This window comes from Drosophila teissieri, chromosome 3R (assembly GCF_016746235.2).
Source record: "Drosophila teissieri strain GT53w chromosome 3R, Prin_Dtei_1.1, whole genome shotgun sequence".
NCBI lineage: Eukaryota > Metazoa > Arthropoda > Insecta > Diptera > Drosophilidae > Drosophila > Drosophila teissieri.
In genome coordinates, this window is record NC_053032.1 from 11,290,310 (window position 1) to 11,309,504 (window position 19,195).

At 44.4% G+C, this 19,195-nt stretch overlaps 1 protein-coding gene and 1 long non-coding RNA gene across 6 annotated transcripts; one reads left to right on the forward strand and one right to left on the reverse strand.

The window, feature by feature from the left end:
• Positions 1-649: 649 nt before the first annotated feature.
• On the forward strand, positions 650-8,305 carry LOC122619497 (fibroblast growth factor receptor homolog 1). Of its 4 annotated transcripts, none has more exons than XM_043796472.1 (2): positions 650-1,128; positions 5,181-8,305. In XM_043796472.1, the coding sequence occupies exon 2, from the start codon at positions 5,831-5,833 to the stop codon at positions 8,018-8,020; it is 2,190 nt and encodes a 729-aa protein (XP_043652407.1). In that variant the 5' UTR covers positions 650-1,128; positions 5,181-5,830; the 3' UTR covers positions 8,021-8,305. The 4 variants fall into 4 exon arrangements, with proteins under 4 accessions (XP_043652407.1, XP_043652411.1, XP_043652409.1 ...); XM_043796476.1 differs by lacking the exon at positions 650-1,128 and adding an exon at positions 2,031-2,041 and having other exon boundaries at positions 5,637-8,305; XM_043796474.1 differs by lacking the exon at positions 650-1,128 and adding an exon at positions 4,395-4,506.
• A 4,118-nt stretch (positions 8,306-12,423) lies between these two features.
• LOC122621766 lies at positions 12,424-13,313 on the reverse strand. 2 transcript variants are annotated; one of them, XR_006326246.1, is made up of 3 exons: positions 13,048-13,313; positions 12,624-12,946; positions 12,424-12,554 (listed from the first exon to the last, which is right to left on the reverse strand). It is a non-coding gene; the product is annotated as an uncharacterized LOC122621766 (long non-coding RNA). The 2 variants fall into 2 exon arrangements; XR_006326245.1 differs by having other exon boundaries at positions 12,624-12,949.
• Between the last annotated feature and the right edge of the window lie 5,882 nt (positions 13,314-19,195).

The window sequence follows — 19,195 nt, forward strand, 5'->3', positions numbered from 1 at the left end:
GTTAGCTACACTTCATTATAAAATGTGGTATTAAACAAAAGGAACGATAATGTCGGGCTTAAGCCAATTTTCGGATTCAAATAGTAATGAATAATACCTAATATAGACCATACTACAGGGAAGTTCTGTGCACCCTCATAATGAAATTCATGAATTTCCCCCGTGCGCTCGAAACTATGCAGCATATTGGGTCGCAGAATATCTTTGAGATATTCCATTCGACTCAATTGAACGAATTTAGAACGAGTGCGGTCTGCGCAGTGCGCAGTGCACTCAATTACATTTCACTTTCCAAGGGAAGGCCGCCACTCAGATACACACATGTGTGTATCCCCTATATAGGGTATAGCCCCTATACCGAACAGCACCATACTACGAGTATATACCGCTTTTTTCGACCCTTCCTCTCTTTCGCTGGGGATTATACAATGTGTGGCTGGCGTTCCGTTCAATTTTGTGTGTTTTCTGTATTTGTTTACGCGCCTGCCGCGAAAATACATTGCAGAGATGTGTTCTCCAGCATGTGGATGTTGATGGGGGAATGTGAATTCATTTCATTTGTTCCCTCATTTAATTGAAGAGATTTATTTCGCAGAGCTGGCTCGGTTTCGGTTCTGCTCGGTTCGCTTGGTTTTGGACTCAGTTGCGATCGGACTGCGTGCTGTTACAGTAGGCGAATTCGGAGGAAAATCGGAAATCTACTCGTAGGGAAATCGTAGGAAAATCGGAAATCTACTTTTCGCCTAAAAAGTAGAGCGATCGAAAAGCGAACGATCGATCGATCGGAGAATATCGCCACATAATTAAACTAATAGTAATTACTAATGCCTCTCGGTGAAAACACACATTTTGTGGAGGCGAAGAAACAAACCAGAGTCAAGTGTGCAACAGTTTCTGCTTCTGTTTTAGTGCCCAAGTGCCATATAAATGCGTACTAAAACATTTCAGGAATTTTAAGTGGAAGCATTCTCGAATTCTGTGAACTTTCCCAATTGTGTTTTTAGTGAAACACTTACAATTTAGCCGAAGGCAAGGAGAAATTCCAACGCAGAGACACTTTGGATACTTGGATATTGGGCTATTTGGCAAGAAGCTTTTTGTTCTTCGTGAAGCAACGCACTTTGTGAGGTAAGTCTTTAAAAATACCCGCCTTGCATCGTTTATTTTAGTTTATTTCGCTTTTTGCGTAATTGCGCAAATTATTTGTTTGGTCTACTTTTTGATTGACCGCGCACAGCAATTTGACTTTTCACCCAAAGGCCAAAAAGTGTAAAATGTGCAGTGGTTCCATGTTGCTGAACCAAAGCAATTTGTGTCGTTTATCCCGCTGTGTGTGTAGTCAATCGTTCAATTATCTATTCTCTGGCTACCCCATAACACAGTGAATATGGCCAGTTGTGGGCATCAAAGCCCCATAGAATGTGTTTTTTATTTTGTTCGGCTCGGTTCGGTTCTGTTCTGTTATGGTACATGGTACATGCTCAAATTGAAAGCACTTTTCCACAGGGTTCCCATTCTAATTTATATTTATTTATTTGCTTTTACAAGCCAACTGATGCCCCAGAGCTCGGAAAATATTTCAAACTCATAATTATGTTATTTTTTACCGCTCCCTTAGAATGGATTTTGTTTACTAACCAATAGCATCTAGCTTCTAGCATCTAGAGTCTAGATTCTAGATTGTAGACGGCATAGGAACATGCAATATTTTGTAGCCGCATAAACAAACATTTCAACTTGTCTGCTCTTTGTCCGACTTGCTCTATATCTGTGAGTATATATGTAGCCGAAGATATAGCTATCTGTGTATATATTTATCGGGTATCTGTTTTGTCGGTCGGGAAGCTTTACGATGCCATCTTCTCGGTGTTTCAGCTTCTGTTTTGTTGCCTTTGGCAATCACTCAATTTGCTGGCCGACAACCAACGCTCCTACTTTTCTCCTCCCCAGCCTGCAATTTTATTTATGAATGATAATTAAGGTTAGGTTTGTTTAGCTAATTGTGCGGCCAGTTCCCGGTATTGTTCCGATCCGATCTCAGGTGGGAACACCGAAGACTTTCGCGATGGTCCTTTGATCTTTTAAGGTGTTCAGGAACAAATGTAACAAAAATATATGCTTGAATAAAATTTTGTAAAGAAAGCTTTATTATAATAGTTGATTTCTTGAAGCATTGAATCTGTGCTTATTCAGTCTTAATTCATTATTCTCTTCAGTTATAGCCGAAAAATTACGTTTATTTTAACTAGATGTGATAATGATCATATGAACTGCTGTTCTTTGTTGAAATGATTAAGTATTTCATGCTACAGCAATATTATATGGGATTTCCCAAATGTTTCAAGAACTTACATATTATTAAAGCTCAGAATCACGAACTTGATAGGAAAATGTTCTTAAAATTTTGTTGCAATTTGGTTGACTCATGTTTGTTTCAACCTAATCTGAGAATATCAGTACTTGATATCAGATCGATCTCTCTTTTGGTGGTGCGTGCTTTATGTTTCTGAAATGAAAATCAAACCGAACATTCTCTAGTGGAATACTTTGTGATAATTTAACGTAGCTCTGCTTTTCGATAAAGTCGGCTTGCCACAATCGACCTTTCACTACATCTGCTTCTTTCGTTTCCCCCATGGGAGGCAACCTTCTCGCCGTCACGTACTGAATGCCATGTGCTAGATGAATGCCTGGATGGATGGATGGATGGATGGATTGGGTGGCTGATGGCTGGTGGCTAGAGGCTGGTGGCTAGAGGCTAGTGGCTGGTGGAACCTGCCGACGAACCGTGCGAAATAACAGACTCGTGCCGGTCTCCACTTGGTAGCGGATACACTGAGCGGCGGCGGAGCCACCAAGTGCGTCAATTGCGGGTCAAGCCGGGCGATTGAAATGGATGCGCCAAGTGACCGGCGGGTTGAATGCGATGGGAAGTGTATAGCGCGTATAGCGTGAAATGTTTGTATACTTTGCAAATACTTTCCGGAACGTGTTTGTTTACACTCGGCGATTTCGGACGGCACAGGAAATATACTAAAATTGCGCTCTCGTTATCGATGGAGGTGAAGGTCGGAGGGAGATAGCACAGCGAAGACCTATTTATACTCGTAGAATTTTGGCAGTTTCCGATTTGGCGGATGCCTTCCTGGAAGTCGACATTTCGGATAACCCCATAATTTCTCGCTGGAGTCGGCCCTCGACTTCCCCTCGAGAACCGACGACAATGTCTGTGCAACACATGTGGCACGATCTTAGGTAGACATACGCACACTATACTCGCGTACTCGTGTTCGATGCTGATGATGTGCCCACATGTTGCAGTCAACAATAGAGCACCAAATGCAAGCCGAAACAATATTTGCCCTTGTCTCGACTCTGGCTGTGGGCGTGGGCGTGGCCGGGGGGCGGGAGAACAGAGACAACTGAACACAGTAGTCTCTCCGGCCGTTATTTTTGTTGCTTTTAATTTCCTTAATTTTTTGTCCGCCAGATGTGGGCTGAATGTTGATGTTGAATGCGACGACTGGAAAGATCAGACCCAGAACGTCGGGAGAAACTGTGTCTGTTTTAATTAAAGATGAGAGTAATACTCGCGGCCAACTGAGAGATACTGAGATACTCAGATACAAAGGGAGGCGGGGCTGGCATATGTGGAAAATTAAGGCTGCCGTTGAAAGCGAAAAGATGCGGGACGCTGAAGGCAACGACCATCGAAACAGAACAGCACCAGGAATGGAAATGCGACCCTCTCAATTTATTGACTATAGCATACCTGGCAATTTGACAACTCGACTTTACTCTAAAACATAAATTTAGCATAACAAATAAATATTAAATTGAAAGAACTAGTCATGCTTATAAATAAGTAAATATGGTTAGGATACACATAGTAGTGTACCAAGGAAACTAGGAAGCGATAATTACTATACCATTACGCTTTCAAAAGAAAATAACATAATTATGCATAATATGATATATTTAATATTCGACAAAAGTGATCTGTCCGAAAGGGATGTTTGTATCGCAGCAAGAAGCTTTTAAGAAACGTTTTCTCTAATATGGAGCTTCCATGATCATTATGTATCCTCATTTGATAAGGTCCGCATATACCCCACGCACCCTTGCAATTCAGGGTATCAGGCATTGGAAATTTAACGGCAAAAGTGGAAGCGACTCGAGGGCCCACTAAATTGAGTCGCCTTTCCCGACGCCGGCGCACTGAGTAGGACATTAGTGTGGGAGAGCTGGTGAAAGAGACAAGGGCGGTCGGATCCGGGGAGAGAAAGAGAGAGAGAGTGCGGGAGAAATGAGAGAGGTAGAGAATCGTCGCGATCACCAGTAGAATTGGAATCGGAATCGGAATTGGCATTGGGCATATTCAGTACATCGGACTACGCGGACCAATTTGGAACAGTTTTTCGCTTGGCTCCGTGAAAATTCTCAGTTTCGAGAAGCGCAAAAGTCGGCAGACAGATCTGCGCAACCCCTCTAGAAAATCGGAAAAACGTGAGTGAGTTGTGCGAAAAATAGAACCACATTTGAGGGCGCAGTGTATATATAGAAGCCGTCGTAAAGTAAACTGACAACAAGTTGAAAAGAGTTTTCCATCGCCAAAAAGGTAAACGAAAGGACAGGTCGTTATTTCATGGCGGTATTAAAGAGTGGCAGCCGAAGCATTTTTGTGTGGCCATAAAGCTATTTTGAAAATCGATAAAATATGCAACGCGTAAAAGATGAAAAGCCCGAGTATTTGTTGTTATATATGTTATATGTATGTGCCGCACATTCTGAGCTCATTCCTCTGGACCATTTTTAATTTATGGCACGCGCTGGACAAAAATCAGAAAATCAGAAACGGGTATACGAGAAATGCTGAACAAGTTACCGGAAATGTGCGCGACATTTTAATTAAGTTCGCCAAATGGAAATGGCCTTTAATCGAGTCAAGACCAAAATGAATCTCTGCGAAAGTCTCGAACATTTACTCACAACACAAGCAAAAGAGCCCATAAACAAAATGGAAAGGAAATTCATTGAGTCAAAGAAATTGAGCGGATGTATCTAGTACACTTCCGATTTCCACTTATATTTGCACTTGTTCTTGCGTCTTTGAAAGTTTTCGTGTAGCTAAAGCAATTTACTCAATGTGATCATAAATCTAATCGCACGCATTCTTTCAGGTGTTGCAGCAGTCACATCAAACACATCCAAGGAATCCACCCTCCAGAAGCCGTCGAGTGATCTATGGAACCCACCGTCATCCACGCCCACGAGCGGAGCTCCTTTGGTGACAAGATGGCTGCCATAAATCCATCAACTCACTGAGCATATCACACTGAGTACATCTCCCCCCATAAGTAGAAAAGTCGGGCGGCATTGTTTTGGGGGAAAGTATTTCCGTTACACCAAGAAGAGATAGGTGATCATCGAGAGGATCATCTCGGCCTCATCATCAACAGCATCCGATTGCAATCGTGGGTGGAGTTGAGTGGAGTGGAGTGGAGGATCACTTCAAAGGCACACATGTTGCACTGAAGAGGCCACTGTTGCAGTTGTTGTTTCCATTATAAATTAGAAACTAGAAGATCACCGATCTTCTTCCGGCGCAGGCGAAAGAGGGAGAACGCGGTCCACAGAGAGCGGAGCACTCTAAAGTGGATTTCCGGTGAATAAAAAACCAAGCAGCACATGCGACAAAACTCCGACAAGGGAGTTGCCGTCGAAGTTGCAGTTGCACATCCAGTTGCAGTTGCACATCCAGCCGCAGTAGCTGTTGCACATCGAGGGTGCTGCCCTGCCGGCAAGAGTTACAAAAATAAATATCCCAAAAATGGCTGCCGCCTGGAGTTGGCGAGCCAGTCACTCAACGATCACAATGACGAGCGGATCGCTGGTAGTGCTGTTCCTGTTGCTCTCGATCTGGCAGCCAGCCGTGCCAGTGGAAGGACGACGCCAAGTGGCCAACAGCCAGGAGATAATCAAGGACAATACGGGGAGCAGGAGTCAAAACAAGCCACCAGCCATCACGAACAATGCCAATCAATCAAGCACCTCGACGGCGGATCTGGATGATGGCGCCGCGGATGATGATGATAACAAGGCCGATTTGCCGGGGAATGTCAGCTCGAAACCCTACTGGCGGAACCCCAAGAAGATGAGTTTTCTGCAGACGCGACCCTCGGGCTCCCTGCTCACCCTCAATTGCCATGCCCTGGGCAATCCGGAACCCAATATCACCTGGTACCGCAATGGAACCGTCGACTGGACGCGCGGCTATGGCAGCTTGAAGCGCAATCGATGGACCCTGACCATGGAGGATCTGGTGCCGGGCGATTGTGGCAACTACACCTGCAAGGTGTGCAATTCATTGGGTTGCATTCGCCACGACACCCAGGTGATTGTCAGCGATCGAGTCAACCACAAGCCGATCCTGATGACCGGCCCATTGAACCTCACACTGGTGGTCAATTCCACAGGCAGCATGCACTGCAAATATCTGTCGGACTTGACCAGCAAGAAGGCGTGGATCTTCGTGCCCTGCCAGGGGATGACCAACTGCTCCAACAACCGATCCATCATTGCCGAGGACAAGGATCAGTTGGACTTTGTGAACGTAAGGGCGGAGCAGGAGGGCTTTTACACATGCGTCGAAAGCAACAGCCTGGGCCAATCCAATATCACTGCATATCTGCGAGTGGTGCACAGTCTGCACGTCTTGGAGGCCGGGGTGGCCAGTGGCTCACTGCATTCCACCAGCTTCGTGTACATCTTCGTCTTCGGCGGCCTCATTTTCATCTTCATGACCACCCTGTTTGTGTTCTACGCCATCCGGAAAATGAAGCATGAGAAGGTGCTGAAACAACGCATAGAAACCGTTCACCAGTGGACCAAGAAGGTGATCATCTTCAAGCCCGAAGGTGGCGGAGACTCCAGTGGTTCCATGGACACCATGATCATGCCGGTGGTTAGGATTCAGAAGCAGCGCACCACCGTCCTTCAAAATGGCAACGAGCCGGCTCCCTTCAACGAATACGAATTCCCACTGGACTCGAACTGGGAACTGCCCAGAAGCCATTTGGTATTGGGTGCCACCTTGGGAGAAGGGGCTTTCGGACGAGTGGTCATGGCGGAGGTCAACAATGCCATTGTGGCCGTGAAAATGGTGAAGGAGGGCCACACGGACGATGATATTGCCAGCTTGGTGCGTGAAATGGAAGTGATGAAGATCATTGGGCGGCACATAAACATTATCAACCTACTGGGCTGCTGCAGCCAGAATGGGCCACTCTATGTGATTGTCGAGTACGCGCCACACGGAAATCTCAAGGACTTCCTCTACAAAAATCGACCTTTCGGAAGGGATCAGGACAGGGACGGTTCGCAACCGCCTCCATCGCCACCAGCTCATGTGATCACCGAAAAGGATCTGATCAAGTTTGCCCACCAAATTGCCAGGGGAATGGACTATCTGGCCTCGCGGCGATGCATCCATCGAGACTTGGCAGCCAGGAATGTGTTGGTCAGCGATGATTATGTGCTGAAGATAGCCGATTTCGGCCTGGCGAGGGATATCCAAAGCACGGATTACTACAGGAAGAACACGAATGGCAGGCTACCCATCAAATGGATGGCACCGGAATCGCTGCAGGAGAAATTCTACGACTCCAAGAGCGATGTCTGGTCGTACGGCATCCTGCTGTGGGAGATCATGACCTACGGGCAACAACCATATCCCACTATCATGTCCGCGGAGGAGCTGTACACGTATCTTATGTCCGGTCAGCGGATGGAGAAGCCGGCGAAATGCTCCATGAACATCTACATCCTGATGCGGCAGTGCTGGCACTTCAACGCCGACGACCGGCCACCCTTTACGGAAATCGTCGAGTATATGGACAAGCTGCTCCAGACGAAGGAGGACTACCTCGACGTGGACATCGCCAACCTGGATACACCGCCCTCGACGAGCGATGAGGAGGAGGATGAAACGGACAACCTGCAGAAGTGGTGTAACTATTAATCGAACTAGGGTAACATTCGAACGGATCCTAAGAGGAGATCAAGCAATTAAAGCCTGGTTTTTGAAACACAGTCAACGACCCCTTAAATTGTTAACTAGAGATTATGGAACACGGGTTCGAGTGTCTTCAATCGACAATGTCCCATTTAACACCTTAAGGTGAATCCTAGAAAATCTTCGAAAGATCTAAGGCCTACATAAAAAATCCTATAAATCGTACTCCACTCGAATTTATGTATATAACTCTCATTTAAGTCAGAATCTGTATGAAACACTTTACCAAAATTGCACCAAAGGCGTTAAACCAAAAAGAAGCAGCTGCTCGAATTTACTCCTAGCTTAGAATTAACTTAAGATACACCATAAAACGTGTACTAGTTTATGCGTAGTACTAAGTTATGCTTAAGACTCGGTTGTATTTCTGTTGTATTGCATATTGTACTGATCTTTGTAGTATTCGCAGTTTTATACTCGCTAAATTATACTCGTAGCCATAAGCACACAACAATGTTCTGTCTAGCGTTAGTTGCATGCCGCAGTGCCTTATGAAACAATAAATGTTGTACACGAAGCCCAACGAAAAATGATCATACACCTCAGCATAACCGAGGAGATCCGACGGAACCGATGGAACCGATGGCACCGATGGAACCGACTGAGAGATCATGACGTCTCAATTTGAAAATCTGTGAAAAAAATAACACTCGATTTGAGGCGCACGAGGCACGAGCGTCACTAAACGAAAAATGATGAATGGAACGGCCTGCGGTCCACTCTGTTGTTTTTGGTTTTTTAGTTTTTTCCTCTTATATATAGGTATTTCTTGGTTTTGTTTTTATTTTCATTTTTCAGCTTCGAACCGCTGCTGAGGTGTCAGAGGATTAAGGGGCTGGGGGCGGGGATCTTGGGGTTGGGGTCGCGGTGGCAGCGACGGCGGCTCGTTTGTTGACGCGCTAAATGCCACGAGCGTCGACGATGCAATTAGACGATAATACAAGACCCGCCGCAATGGGGAGAAGAAAAATATGTTTATAAAGTATTGTAATTGCGGGAGATTTGTGGAGTGTCCGATTTATTCGGAGGGGTATTCGCAACGAGCTGATCCCGCTGCGCCGGCGGCCAGAAGTTGGCCGACTTAGATCTGTGTGCACCACGGCGATGCGATCCAAGAGATCTTGCAACATTGTGTGGCCGATACTTGTGAGATAAATGTGCATTGGGGCAAATTTAAATTAAAACTTGTGTCTTGATTATGAGCCGCTCTAAGCCAGAGATCAGCGGTAATTGCCATGACTTGACGTGGGTGTGGAAGCCAGACTTTTACAGAAGTCTAAATTGATACTGCCTGGGCTATTCATTCGCCGATTAACCCGTTGTGATGCACACATGGGCAAATGTTTTATTGAGGCTTATTTAATTAGGAATTTCGGTCGAGTCTGTTTTTTTGTATTTATTATTATTATTATAGGTTAGCTGTACTCATAGGCAATTATATTGTTAATCTTGGTGCTGCCAGTTGAATTAACGACATTATACTAGTAGTGCTTTATTACCAAATCTATAGAATTGATGTTGATGTTTTATAAATCTGGAGAGTTTAGCTGTTGGCATTTAGAGATGTGGTAAGCCCTTCTGTTTCCATTGTTGACTTAGCGTGCAATAAGTTCTAGCTGCTAACACCACCGTATCGAATTGTCAAATATTTCATCATGGGCCGCCTTTTGTTTTTATTGTTTTTACTTTCCAGTGACCCACTGGATTACTCCTCCCGAGCGTGGCAACCATTAATTAGGGGGCATTACCGCGGAGGACCGCCAACGCATCCGATCGAATGATGACGAGCGGCCTGGTGCAGTGATTAATCTCAATATCTTTTTGTCCAAGGCAAGGCACACGCTAAACTGCATTTCGATAATTTATCAATTCGAGAGTTTTCCATCTTCGAGGGCCATAAAGCTAAAATTGTTTTGTCTGTTTATTAATTAGGACCCCGTCCAGCGGTGCGAGTGGGCGTGGTGCGATGAGCGACCGCCTCCTCCTAATGATCGGAAGTTTGACACGTGTCTGCTGGGGATTCGGGATTGGGGATTCGGGCGTGGGTGGGTTTTCTATTCACTGGCCGGCCGCAAGAGACGTGGGCCGCTCGGAGACCCCTGCAATTATTGCGTGAATATGTTAATTGAAATTTGTTCATGGAGCCATGAAAAACAAACCACATTTCACCAGCCTAATAGAGCCGGCTACCTCAGGAAGTCTGTGATCAGCCCGGGTATGCGGGCACTTACCACCAGCACCAACTTAATTCGCGGCGATCAGCCGGCCGTCGATCGATCGATTGTCGGGTCCATAAGACTATAAGTCTGGCCTGGTCTGGTCTGCAATCTCGGCAATGTTACCTGTCTCGAGTGATCAATTAATTTTTCGGCCACAGTTGGCTATTAATTTGCATGCGCTTTTTGCTCTTTCAGGGGGGATACGAGATGTGGTATCAGGGATGTGATCGATTTCAATGGCACCTAAACCTCGTTTCAATACAAAGTAAATTGTAATATATAAGATAGTAGAAATGGAAGTAGAAATGGAAAATGTAAGGATACAAGTTGTATCTTCTACTTGATAAGTAGTTTCCGCGTACAGAATACCAACTCTGCGTATCATTCGAAACTAATGATTCAGATTTCGATTATATACAAAATACATATCTCTGATTTAACAAGCACATACCCTGTAAGAGTATTAGAACCTTCGGCTTGCCAATAAACCGAATCCTTATTGTTGTGTTTGCTGCGGTCAATCGTTTCTGGCGATCGGACAGCGCACAGGTTGTCTGGTGGAGTGCCTGCTGGCTGGTTGGCTGGCTGGCTGGGTTCCATTTGAAACTATTTTAAAAGTCTACAAATTGCCTGTCTAACGTCGATCGTCCAGATCGTGGCCGTCATTCAGTCATTCACTCATTCAGTCAGTCAGGCAGTTGGTCGATTGCACAGCTTGGGTTGACCTCGTCTTGGGGCTTTTTGTTTGGAAAGGCGGACCGAAGGCTGATATCAGGGTGATCAGGCGAGTTGAGGTATCATTTCGCCACCGACATAATTGGCGCCACATTGTGGGGATAGTTCAGTAGAATGGAGCAAACACTCGGAGGGGGCAAAGTTTGACAAGTGCTTAAAGCATTAGATGTGTTTGCATTTCTATGGATACATTATTTATCGCTCTGAGCTTGGCAACACTCGAAACTGAATAGCAGCACCAGCACCGGAAACAATAAATTAATAATAATTCAAATTGCTTATTTGAATAGCCAAGCAGATGAATCAGTTTGGCGCACCTGTCAGCAAAATGTTGATTCACAGTGGATTCAGCCGTTTCCCCAGGAACACTGAATCGCTATTTCTTTGCCAAAGTTCACCGGGGCGTATGAGTAATATCGAGTGGTGGTACTTCACGTGTTTCAAATGCAAATTTTACGCTCTTTCATTCATAAAACTTTACCGAAACTCGAAAAAAAACCCCGCAGAAGCACGAAGTCGATGAAACTGAAACAGTTTCATAACCGGCCAACCGGTTTGGCAATTCTCGGGCTAAAAGCTTTGAATCTTTAACGATTTGGTGCCTTTTTTACTACAGCAGCCGCGATCACTCGACTTGGCTTACGAACTATGCAAATCCAGCCAAAAACATTTTGCCATGTGGGCAGACGTCGAATACAAAACCGAATCGAAAACTGTGACAGAGTCTCTGTCGGATTTTTATGAATGAAACGAACGTGGAGTGGAGGTGACAACGCTGAATGAATCGAGCAGCGGATGTGCCTAATTAACATTGCTGATTACATTTTGTGTGTTATTAATTAGAAATACTCGACTGGTCGCATAAATTTCTGAGTCCGCATATTGCATATGCATTATAATGAGCGAAAGGCAGCGAGTCGATAAGTTTTCTGATTCAGTAATTCATTTTCTCGGCGAGAGAGTTTTTTTTGTCGCCATGGTCCGTGTTCGTTGCATCTGTCGGATTTGTGAAATCATTTTCGCTGACTTGCCACCAAATTAAGAACCCAATAATCCGTAGCGAAAATGGAATGCCCTTTGTCGGATATGGAGTGTACTTCAATATCTAATGTTTGCTGGGAGATTTCATAAAACAGGCCTTGAAAAAGCACCACGTTCTTAACTCATTATGTGGCATATTACTTATATATTTCTATAATCTTAATAGTTGAGAAAAGTTAATGTTTCACCTTGGAACCAAAATATAATCATTAAAATTGAACAGTTACTAGCTGAACATAACACTATATTATGCCAGTAATTAGGTCTTAATTATACAATAACTTACTACTATTTTAATTTTTATTTGCCCAAATAAACTTGGTGTCCTTAAAGGGCATCAATGTAAGTCTGCAGACTCCATTTCCGATTTGCGATAATTTTAGTTACCCAATTCCACGGCCACAGCCTTCAACGATCTTGTTTTCGACTGACTTTTGTGGGTCTTTTCTTTTTTTTTTCTTGCCATTGCCGTTGCCTTTCTGCTACTGTTAAACGCAAAATTTATGAACAATTTTCAAAAGGAGTCACGCGTTAAATGTACGACACGAACTCACGCGACATTCCCAGGGGCGGAGGTTCGGGGGGCCTCCACCTGGAGAGGATCTGCAAAGGGGCCGGAGGATGTGGTGGATGATTTCGTTAACGCATTTGGGCCTGAAAGCCTGCAAGCCAGAGAGCTCGGCTCGCAACCCGGCTGGCCTTTGTATTGCGCCTTGTAATATATTTTATTAACAATAAAATGTTAAGTGCCACAAGCAAGGGGCAGGAACGGCTCGGGGGATCGGGGGATCAGAGGATCCAGGAACAGCGCGCCGGCTGGAGCTCCTCCAGAAAGTGTTCGGGTTTCAGGCCTTCATGCTGGGCCAATGCTACTGTGCTGCTGCGCAGAAGAAGAAAAAGGGAAAAAACCGTAGAGAAATAAGAAAAGAAGATAAACTGCGTGCGCACATATAATCGCGCCATGAATCAAAATCACACCAGTTGGCTATATATAGATATCCGGCTAGCTGCAACTGCAACTGCAACTTGAACGTGCAACGTGCTGAGCTAACGAGGGCAAAGCTCGCAGGAGGACACGTCCACGACCACTGGAGTCCCCAGCGGTGTCACCACTCCAAGTGCCACCTGTGCGAACCTGGATCAGAGTGCCACACTCGCACCCGCAAATGGCAAAGGAGGAGCATTAGGATGGAGGGTGGAACATGGCAATACCCTTTTAGATGCGGAAACGTATCCACATCGAACTTGCTTTGTGAAAGGCCTACTGAAATACCCTTTGTTTTAGCAATTTCATGTTTGACAGACCCGATTTTATTGCCACTGAATTCATTCATTCATTCCGTCACTACGATACTTTTGTATAAAATATCCAATATATAATGCGATGCAGAGGAAAATATATTTAGCCTGTAGAGAAACTGAAAACACAAGGTTTCTGCTTCCGAACGTGCCGATAAGACGAACCAAATTAAACTAATATTCAGCTCAGCCGTTTAGAATAACAAACAAAATCTGTTAGGTGATGCAATGCGAAGTATATATTCCAAATAATTACTATATGGAAAAAGCTATGATACCCTCAAGTAGAGAATATGTTCTCTAAGCAAGAATGGATACCAAAGCCCGTTCTGAGTTTTTTATTTCGGGATATGCAGAATGCCAAGACATGCCGAATTCGGTGGCTCAGTGGTGCTGCTGGTACTGGTGGTACTGGTGGTGCAGAACATGTGTGGTGCGGCTGCCACCCACAATTGGTCAACAAATAGCGGTCACAATTAACCGTACGATGCAAATGCGTCCCGGGACATTGACAATGCCCATAAAGAGCCGATGCAGATGATGATGGCCAGTGCGATGACGCAGGGGGAGCTGGATCTGGATTCCAGACTTTTCCCATTCCTGAACGCTGGCTCTCTGTCAGCATCATCAGTGGAGCATTTATCTTGCACCCGCTATTGAAATCCAAGGAGCAGGGAAACAGCGACTGGCCCAATGGGTTTGGCCAACAGATTGGAGCCAACAGAGGCAACAGAGGCCACTGAAGCAACAGCAGGTGATCAGCGCTGCAATGGGGGACCACACAACATTTGCCATGTGCCTGGTCATTTATCTATTTCGGATTTATCATTGATTAATCGGCCGGCGGCAGTCGGTGGAGATGCCAGTGGCCAGGAGCCAGGAGCCAGTAGTCAGTAGCCAGTAGCCAGCAGTCAAAAGTCAGTCCAATCCAGTAACCAGTCGGACTACGGAGTCCTAATCGTCGGCATATTTGCATATGCCACTTTATGTAGCAAATGGTCTAGTCAATGATCGTTAAGCCGACTTCTGAGGCGATATACCCTATCGTTGGGTTACATGTACGAGTGATCTTGAGTTTTATATATATCTACTTATTTTAGATAAGCGAGGAGTTACATACTTAGGATGCCAAACATTATATAGCAACATATTTATTGGCTCCCTGAACATCAACATTTTCGATTGACTGGAACATGTGTTTATTCCTCAATTTTTTCTAAAACAAATAAATTTGGGAGAATTTCGCAGACATCATTTAATCCCCTCATATTTATTTAAGCACTAGATTTTTTCATAATATTTAATAACCGGAAAGCGGCAGCTGTTAATCCGATAATCGGAAAAACAATAAACCTGTTTATTCTTTTTTAGATTATAAACAAGAAGATGCTTCAATGAGAGGGATCACTCACAAATAATAACAAATGTGAGCTATTGTTTACAGACCAGCTGAACTTTCGCAATGGAATTCTTTCAAGAGTACTCCCTGGTGCGGATGCCAAATTCAGCTCATGCTCCAGTTGCATGTTTCGGAACCTCCCCGAATGCATTTGTGTTTGTCATAGATCGCGGCTCAATTAGCACACCCGGAGACAGCGAGATGGAGTGGCATGCACCTGTGTCTCTGGTGTCTCTGGGTCTCTGCCACGGCGGGTCAGTCGCCTGGTTTCTTTTCATTTTGGCCACGTGTTAAATGGTCCGCTAATTGGCCACGGTTCCCAGCCGCTGGCCACATTCGCCATGGCCTCCAGGGTTCATAAGATCTTGGGCTGTCTCCCGGTTTTGACTTGTGACCAATCAGTTTTCGTGCTGCCTGTCAGCGGGTTTTTCTGCTTTGCTGACCCTGTTCCCGCGTAATCCTGTCAAGCTGTTAAATTAATTTCTGTGCCCCCGAGTGCAGGATGCCAGACGCACTTATGCTACACACGAGTATATACCTTGAATGTGTGTGCCACATGTACGAGTATGTACATATGTATGTGCATACGAGAAATGGCAATTGGGAGCTGCCCTGCCCCCAAGTGCTGCCATTTGTGGCGCCCATTCAATTTCGCTGTGTTTTCGTCGGCCGGTCCAGTTTTTCTAGCCGCCAGTGGTCGAGCCACTGGCAAAGTGTTATAATCCATCATCGTAATCAACGCAAAAAGTTGATAATTGTGCCTGGTTGAGCCCGGTTGCCTCACTCTCTGTTTCGGCCAAATAACTGTAACTAATGGAAATTGTAACACTTTGGCAATGTTTTTTTAAAAATGCAAAATTACCAGCCACTATCTTCCTGCCCCTCAGTCTCAGTCTCAGTCTCAGTCTTTATCTCCGGTATGAGCGCATTTATGACGCCTCGTGAGGCGTTCAAAAATGATTAGGATTAGGAACGACTTCCACAGGCTGTTATTATGCAAGGTACGACTGGATACAGGTGGGTATAACGGATTGGATACAATCATGTATTTCTGCTGCTTTTCGATGGATTGGTTCATATCAACGTATGATTTATGACCCCAAGGAATGCTAAACAAACACATTTCTTTTTACGACTAGTAGTTTTTTCAGATCAATGGTAATTCGTGCAAATATTTAGATTGGAAAAGTCATATATGCATACCAAAGACTTAAAAATTATATTTCTATTTTAAAAAGGTGTACCTCAAAATCAATAAAATAAAGTTGAAATCTTCCGTTTGTCTTAAAATATAATTTTGCATTCTTCAGATAGATTCATTTTTATGAACTTAATTTGAAATATATTAAAAGTCTAAGAGCGGGTATTCCACAGTCGCCATGGAATGCACACCAACTTTAATTTACCCCGTGATTACCGACGGCCGTTGAGTGGAGTTGGCCACGCATTTAAGCCAAATTATCAGGCCATATAATGCCCGACTCCCCAATCGAGATATCCAGCTGGCCGGCCGATCCATCAAGATATTGGCTTCGAGACACGTGACTGCGAATCGCGGAAAATTGGAGCTTGACAAACGCTTGGCGGTTTGCTGGCTGGCTGGCATTCTGGCCCAAAACATTCTCACGCAACGAAGACCAAGCCTCTGTCTTTTGGCCATAAGTGAGACATTAAGCACAGTTTGCGGTCGGCTTGAACTCTGACCCAGGCCATATTTGAGCAATTTCTGGCGATAAGGAGAGGGGTGCAGGGGGCAGGGTACAGAGTACAGAGTATAGAGTATAAGACCACGGCATCATTAGGAGTGGAAAACATTTGGCCAGGCACGACCCAAGGCACTTGATTAATTGCGTTTAGTGCAGAATTTGACTTTTTTGTTTCTCAAATTGCAAGGCTGCAGCGGGCCAAAAGGCTGCCTAGGCTTTTTAGCCAGAGTAATTACCATGCCGCCACAAAAGCTAAAATAACCAATAAATGCCACAATGGAGTGCGACTCAGTTTCAGTCATTCGGTTCTATTTCAAAATGCACTTAATATGGAATTTCAAGTTCAAACATGGCCTAGCTTTTCGCATGCTAGCCGCCGATAGCCAGCCAAGCATTTGGCCATTTAGTCAGGCGTCATAGAAATCCATTTGATCTGGCCGTTTTTTAGTCATGGCTTAGTTAGATGATGTCATCTGCCGAATGCTCAAATGGCCCCCGAGAGATCAAAGACTGTCAGATTGGCAAATCTTTTCACAAACTGTTCGTTGCCCGCTAATTTCTGCTTTAACTAATTGAATTATTTATGTGCGAGCTATGCAATGCACGACTGGAACACTGGGAAAAACATGTCATTTATGTTTGAAAATAATGTAAAAGATGGGGAGTTTTAAGAAATAAACTTGAAATCGTAATTTATTTCATATTAGCGAGTAGTAGTGTTGAATACAAAAGAATTCAAATGGATCTCATATTTTATTTAAATAAGTTTGTTCAATACGGAAAAAAGGCATTTCTTACAATGATTTATTATGAAAAAATAAAATATTGAAATGAAAATACAATTTCCGCTGTCCCCAAAAAATATGTTTGATGAAGATCTTTCATTGTAATTATCGAAGTATTAAATTACTTTGTCCTTCAATTGAGCTATGAATTTAGTTTGGTTTTTTTTGGGCTAATATATATAAAGAGTCCTGTTAAACTGATTTATGCAGATTATGTACTTCCCTCACAAATTTCGCGCAGTGCACTTACAAAGTGGCCTAACGATTTGCACACCATTTTTGGCCGTTATCCGGCGTGCGTTGTCTGCGTTTCACAGTCAATTTGCATATGTCGATTGTCGCTGGCAGAGCTTCGAGTTTCGAGTCGCAAGTTGCAAGTTACATGTTGCAAGCTGCCTGCCATTTGGCTTCAAATGTGGCCCGAGCTGTGCTGGGCTGTGCTGCTGATCTGCGATGTTGGCCAGATCTGTGGCCAAATTATGTCGTTATTTGTGCCATTTTTGGCAAACGCCTCCACCTCCACCTCCACCACCGCCATCGCCACTGACGACGATCCATCGGCAATGATAAATTCCATGCACTTAGAGCTCTCCTCGCAGTCTGTCTGTCAAGGAGTATGTCAATTGGCTTGCTAATGGCTGCCAACGACTGGGTCGGCAGTAAAATCCTCTTAAAGTGTTGTAAACGATGCTTGGGAGACGGCTAACGAGCCGAGTCGGATTCAAAGCTGCAGAGATCTTGGCATTTATCATAAATTTCATGGCAGTCGCCTCATAACTGCCTAGCCAGCAAATTTCCAAAAGGGAGGAGCACTGGGGGTTGGGGCTGGCGTTCGGCATCCATTGCCATGTCTCGAGGCAATAGGAAGCAGCAAAGTGCAACAATTGAATAGATAATAACTCACGCCCCACCTACCCACCCACCCATCGATGCCAACCGGCAAGAGCAACATAATAACCGAAATACTAGCCGAAAGCCACTGACCGTTGACCACAAGGAGTCCCTATAAAAACGGGAAGAGTCTTGCTTAGCCGGCTACCTAAATGCTCTTTAGAATGCGTCGACTAGCTGGACCAATGTAAGTTACATTATGTAACTGTTTATATAGAAAGAGGTATGATTAAGTCGAGACTCTCTCTAAGATTTCCCGTGAATGTTCCTCTTTTGTTTTCATTGATTGTTGCTTTGCAGGCCTTTTCAATTCGTTACTCAAACCATTCCTTTAGTTTCCTTACTATAAATATACATATACATATATGGAATGTGTCCAAGTTCTCCTCGAAAGCGATGTACCCTCTTTGCAGCGCACAAGTAACAGCAACAACAAGGCCTGTTACTGTTTGGAGCTGGCGCTGTCATATTCAAATTGCTAATATGATTGGTGTTTACAGATTAGAAAACAAATATTTCACAAATATTACCACTAATAATTTTGCCATGTAAACATGGAGCGCAGGAGAGATCGGCGTCATTATCATCGTCGTGATGATCATGCCACATGATGAGGCCTTATAAATGCAGCAAGTGTGGCGATAACCTTTTGACTCCGATCCCCAGATCCCCAGATGCCCCTCCCCCCGAAGTTTCGACTGGGTTTCGTTTTGTGCTAGTGCAAAACTGACAAATTGAATGAATAAAAGAGCAACAAGTGGTCTTGCGGCGGGCTGGTTAAACATTTTGAATGAAAATGCCGCGGTCGAGAGTCGGCCAGAGCATGTGGCATGTAGCATATGGCTAGCTGTGGCGGCCGAGGCGCAAAAACATAAATCGAAACACTTGCTGCGTGGCGAACACTGAGCGAAAACATCATTGTTGACTAGGATCTGATAAGCCTATTTATGCAAGCTCAATAATATTGTTTTAGAAATTTGCATTATTTTGTTTGGCCAGTTATTCTTAATATTAAAACTATATACTCAAGATCTAATGAAATGATC